General features: G+C 36.5%; 1 protein-coding gene across 1 annotated transcript; it reads right to left on the reverse strand.

Annotated features, from left to right (window-relative positions):
* Nucleotides 1-4,136: 4,136 nt before the first annotated feature.
* On the reverse strand, nt 4,137-5,952 carry LOC123528303 (transcription factor HES-2-like). Its single transcript, XM_045308038.2, has 3 exons — nt 5,902-5,952; nt 5,298-5,393; nt 4,137-4,886 (listed from the first exon to the last, which is right to left on the reverse strand). The coding sequence occupies exons 1-3, from the start codon at nt 5,950-5,952 to the stop codon at nt 4,221-4,223; spliced, it is 813 nt and encodes a 270-aa protein (XP_045163973.2). The 3' UTR covers nt 4,137-4,220.
* Between the last annotated feature and the right edge of the window lie 207 nt (nt 5,953-6,159).

Below are 6,159 nucleotides of genomic sequence, written 5' to 3' on the forward strand. Positions count from 1 at the left end.
GTGTTATACACAATGCTTTATTTTAAACTTTAACTTATAGGAAATAAAAAGGAAATATAGGGAAGTAATTTTAAGATGCATAGTTGTTATCGTGCATTTATTTATTTTATGACGCCAGTTTTAGAGCAATGATAACTGTGAACTTTAAAGGACGTTGACTTTCAAATCACTTTTCTGTCACCTCCGTAGGATTAAAACCCTTCAGGTGACGTAGAACTCCTTCATGTGAGGTAGAAATGTCCTACTGAAGATTACTGGTCCTACCAAATGTGACTATAATAATACCCGTAGGTGCACCTGGGGCTTTCCTTTACCATTCAAAGCTGGAAAGTAGCCAAATTTCTAAACTATTTTGGTCTGACATAAAATCCAGCAAAACAGAACTTTATGACCCAATTGTTGAAAACAGTCTTATGTTGTACATGTGTGTTTTAAATTTTGCACAACATTGACACAGTTCAGGGCATATGACATCTTCCAAGCTTTAATTATCGAGGAAGACTCAATGTGCCACTAAGGCATGGGTGGCTGCCTTGTAGAACCGCTGAACACTTCGCAATTCGGCTGGATGACTCACATGACGACATGGACAGGGCTCGAACCCACAGAGACTAGTATTTCTAACGCTAGACATCTTCTTTCGATAGCTCGACAACTTTTCTCAAGGGCTCCATATCTTATCTCGATTGCATGATATCTTAATTCGAGCGCCCGACAGCTTATCTAGAATGCAAGACATCTTATCTCGATATCTCAATTATTTCAATATCATGACGTCTATCTCGACAGTACTGTATAAATGTATTTGATAAATAATGTAGTTTTCTTTGAAACCAACGATAATACGGTCAGAAGATCATATTGAAGGTAAGTTGTAGATATCAAATTTTGAAAATTTACTAATTTATTTATTGATAATTGTTTTAGCATTTTTACTGATTCCTTGTGCATGCCTGCGTTCGTGCGTATGTGCGTTTATTCGTGTGTGCGTTCGTTCTTGCCGGTATGTGCCTGCGTGTGTGATTATTTGATTAAATGAATCCACATTTTTTTTAATCTCTTTTTATCACATTTCAACAGGAAAAGATAAAAAGAATATTACATTTGTAGCTTTCCACATTGAATTGATTGAACGTGTTGAATAGGATTGATAAAATGCTCGGCAGAGCCTTGCAATTTTTTTTTCAACACGTTTAATAAATTCAATATGAAAGACACTCTATACTCGTATGTTTTCAATATAACCAGAGAATACCTTTCAGTCTTTCATATCGCGTTATGAGTTTTTAACAGTTTTTAAACTATCTCAAAAATGCTAAATCAAGATGAAGAAAAGATGCACGCGTCGGGAATTGAAACCATGCCGCCCCGACAATAAAAACTTTCCCTCGGTCTTAACCAATACACCACGGAGGAATATGTGTTTACCGGGCGTTGAATATATACATTTATAAGATTAGCATTCCAAAAAAGCTGATAGAGTCTATGCAGCCAGTTGTCGATTTAATTTCGTGAAAATAGTTACTTTAACATGTTTTAAACTTTAGAAAGTTCGTTCAAATGTAATTTTATGGTATGTGGATTTGCTTGATTTTACCAGACTTGTCAGACGGTTGCTCCCCTTTACATGTATAATAAGCACGAAAATAGTATATCGAACCCTATATCTGATACAAAATTACATTTTACACTATTTAATTTAAGATGAATCCTGAAACAAATTCTTCCAATTTAGACATCAATCTCTACATCTCATTCATGCGAGATTACGAGTTTGAGAGAAGAGCCTGTTCTATTCGCATAATGCTGGGCATATTAATGGAGCAACTGGCACCATTTTTTACATCGTTGGTACGCGACCGGGGATCGAACCCGCGACTTTCCGCACTGTAGGCGGACGCTCTATCATTAGACAAAATTACTTTACTGATGAAGTGGAATTGTGTGCCGTGACAGCTCAGTGGTAGAGCGTTCGCCTCCGGATCGAGAGCTCCGGAAGTTTACCCCCACCGGAGAGAGACACAGAGAGACAAAGAGTTCACAATAAGACAATTAGAGTAGCTTGTCCAGCGAAGAGACTTTACTCCTGAAAGATAGATCTTCAGATGACGATAAGCATGGCAGCTGGTCCGACGCAGAGAATTCATTCTTGAGAGAGTGTGTTCAATAAAACACAGCCTCTGGTCCGAAGAAAGAAAAAAGAAAAAAGAATTTATTCCTTTGAGGGAACTTTTTTATCAAGTTTCTTTTCTCCATAAGGTTCCGAGAATCTCGGACTTTATCGTAAATTTTCATATAAAATTCCTATCATAATATCGTCCCGCCAAGGCTGGCAGAAATAATACAACCTAGTTACTGGAAAACTTCTCCAGCATTATGGAAACTACGGACGGAAATAAATGCCAAAAGTAACCCACTGGGTGTGACAAAGCTGTTTATGTCTCTCGCTTGCTTTCGTTGATTACTTTACTTTGCGATTAGTTTGGATAATGTGTCCAAAATTAGATATTTCGGGTCATATTGCCAATTAAGCCAAACTTCTTCCGTACTATAGACGGAACTGCACTAAATGTAAGACGCTTACATCTGTTACAAGCTTTTTAAGATACCAGTGTGGTATTGTCAGGATTACGACAAAAGCTTTATTCATGCTCTGGGGCATACATAGAAAACATTCGTAAAGCTGATTACTTTCAGTGACCTAGATGCTGAAAATACCCTAGTGTAATACAAGTCGAAAGATTTCCTGCGGCCAGAAGTTATACAGACCAGAAATTGTTGACAGTAACTTATGGTAAATAACGAACTTGTTTTTTTATTATACCATTACGCTTTAATGTAGGAAATATTACTCCATTCTACACGATTTACAAGTAGATCTATGAACTATGTATTTCTTAATTCTGAAATTATTGTTTTCAGTAAAAATAACTATATTTCCCTTTCATCTATAACATAACTTTTAGCTCAACTGGTCACATTCCTTGACTATTGAAATACTGTACTAGAGCTTTCACAAATGTGATTCATGCCTTCACCTGGACTTATTTGACAACACAGGACCATAATCCAGGAAATTGAAGAGCAATTAACACAAAAAACCCTTATGCACAACAAGGTATCAATATTGATCATTGCTGAAAGTTTCAATAAATTATATGAATTAATGAATGAGGAATTCAGGTCACAAACATTTCTCTATAGAGTTCCAGCTATATTGCAAAAACGGCGTTCCATAAATTCGATAAGCCAATCGCATATCGGTAAAAAGTCACGTGAAATCACCCAGTCCCCATGTGCTATACTACTTGTTGTATTCCAATATACCTGCGGCCTTAGGTAATGAACAAGAGCTGTCAGTGGACAGCGCGCTCGACTATTCTCAGTGCTTGATAGTATAATATAAGCAATGAGTAAAACTTTAACATTACAATAAGCATATTCTAAGTCGAAAAGGGGCCATAGTTCAGTCAAAATGCTTGACAGAGTTGCCTCCTCCTTTTTACAGACTGGGGTCATGATGGTAAACAAGTATGCAAAATATGAAAGCAATATCTCAATGGACTTCGAAAATATTTGGGGTGGTACGCAAACTTTAACATTTATTCTAAGTCGAAAAGGGGCCATAATTCAGTCAAAATGCTTGATAAAGTTGCCTCCTCCTTTTTACAGACTGGGGTCATGATGGTAAACAAGTATGCAAAATATGAAAGCAATATCTCAATGGACTTTGAAAATATTTGGAGTGGTACGCAAACTTTAACATTTATTCTAAGTCGAAAAGGGGCCATAATTCAGTCAAAATGCTTGATACAGTTGCCTCCTCCTTTTTACAGACTGGGGTCATGATGGTAAACAAGTATGCAAAATATGAAAGCAATATCTCAATGGACTTTGAAAATATTTGGGGTGGTACGCAAACTTTAACATTTGTGTGACGCTCGCGCTCACGCTAATGCTCACGCTCACGTCGACGCCGGGGCGAGTAGGATAGCTCCCCTATTCTTCGAATAGTCGAGCTAAAAATAAAAAAGCAGCATCACATAAAGCATACAGACAAGCAATATCTCTCTATACTATTTATTCTGTGTTTACACATTTACAATTATACACAATCGTATTTTGATATAGCACATTCCTTCAAAACAACAGTACCATACTGAGGTCCAATAAAGTTCAACGTTCCGATCATCACTAATGTGTGTACAGTTAACACTTTCCTAAAATGGCCGCCATGGAACTTCTTTTATCACGTGACCAATCTCGTTTTCCTTCCCAATACCAATCGTTACAACATCTATACAATTGTTCACTTTCTTCTCTTTATTGTTTGCGATAGAATCATCGCCTGTGCTGTTATCGGAATACGACATGCACGATTCACTGGACGAAATGCTTACACTGGAGCTGGTACTGGAAAATTCCGTAGAAGGACTAAACGTGAGGCCCGTATGTACAAATGATGACGTAAGTTCCGGTAGATTTTGTGTACTGTTGAGGATAGGCGAACATCCAGACAGATTCAGTTCGGGTAAAGACGTATTGAAACTGTCGTAAGATCTGAGCGGAGTCGACAGGCGATCTGTCTTTCTCTGAGAGGTACCGCCTCTTGGATAATTTTGCAGATGGGTTGTTGGTTGCTGTCGTCTGCTGTGCATCAGATATGAACTATGGAGATGATTGCTTAGAGATCCAGTGACTGTAGAACTTGTCTTAGTGTTTGCCAAGTACGTCACGGCTTCACGTGCACACGCTTTGTATCCCGCACTGAATGCTGCAGCCTCTGTCGCCATGATTACAGATCGCTGTTGTTGTTGTAACTGTGTAATTTGGAATACGGTGAGCTCGAGAATGTCGGCCTTGTCCACCCGTGTCATAGGGGCTGTCTGGAAAAAAAGATAGGTCAGATCATTAGAAAACATGGTAAATACGAGTAGATTTTCAAACGATCCAAAAAAAGTTTTTAATAAAAATGTTTAAAACGTACACCCTACACCTGGCGAAAATTATTGCTAAATGCTTATGTTCAAGTATAAAATATAGTATTTTGGTAGGAAAACAAAATCTTTTTAAAGCGCTACGGAAATTACTTTAAAAATGAGAAAATCTTGTTTACCGTTAAAATAAGTATATTTTTATATCTTTAAACTTAAGCATGCCGTGACCGATGCTATCCTGTCCGTATCTCAGATACAGATAGTACAAACCACTTGTATGTAAAGTTCGCTTTTTATTTTTAAACTCTAAACTTAAAATATCAGTACTGAGTGAACAGGAAAAAAATCTGATCAACTTACATTCTGCTGAATGGTCTGGGCGATGAGTGACTTCAGCTGTGAAATACTTTGGTTCATTCTTTCCCGTCTCTTTTTCTCTACCAGCGGCTTCCGTATCTGCGAATAAATGCAAAAGTGATATGGTCAAAGGGAGGTAAAAACAAAAAGACGTCAGCAGGTATCTACAGCAGTTGTGTCCCATTATTCAAATACTTGTAAAATAAAGTGTCTCAATGGATGCAGATTTTGCATTCCAATAAGAAATGTAAAATCATAAAATGTAGTAAGAGTATACGTCCTAGAGGCAAACATTTTCCCGATTATACTATTCTATTTTTATGATAAAATTTAATATGCAAACTTGATAAATAAATTGATAAATAAATTTATTCACTTTAAATATACTCAAGAATTGTTATTTTCTTTTGATGTGAAGCCTATTTTCTACAGAAGTTTGATATTCTAATTTCTGCATCTGTCCTTCCTATACATGTGTATCAAAAAAGAGATGTTTTATTAACTTATTTCATCAAAATTACCTTTAATGTCATTAAAGAATTAATTATTTGTTGAAAAAACAACATTCAGTGATGATTCAAGCAAAAAGTCTAAATAATTTACAAACCTTCCGCATGTAAGACATGTCATCCACGTGAGTTGATTTCGTTCCAACCATTTCTGTAAGACTTTTACTGGTACAACTTACACTTAGTACTGAACTTTATAATATTAAAGCTATTCCAATAGAATAAAATTTTATTTTGAAATTCTACAACAAAATTTCATATTTATACCCGTGTTTTCCACGTGATCGCACGTGTCAAGACTAAAGTGTGCTTTAAATTACTCAGGGATGTCTGTAATTAAAGGCATCAATTCATTA

This window comes from Mercenaria mercenaria, chromosome 14 (genome assembly GCF_021730395.1).
Source record: "Mercenaria mercenaria strain notata chromosome 14, MADL_Memer_1, whole genome shotgun sequence".
NCBI classification, from domain to species: Eukaryota; Metazoa; Mollusca; class Bivalvia; order Venerida; family Veneridae; genus Mercenaria; species Mercenaria mercenaria.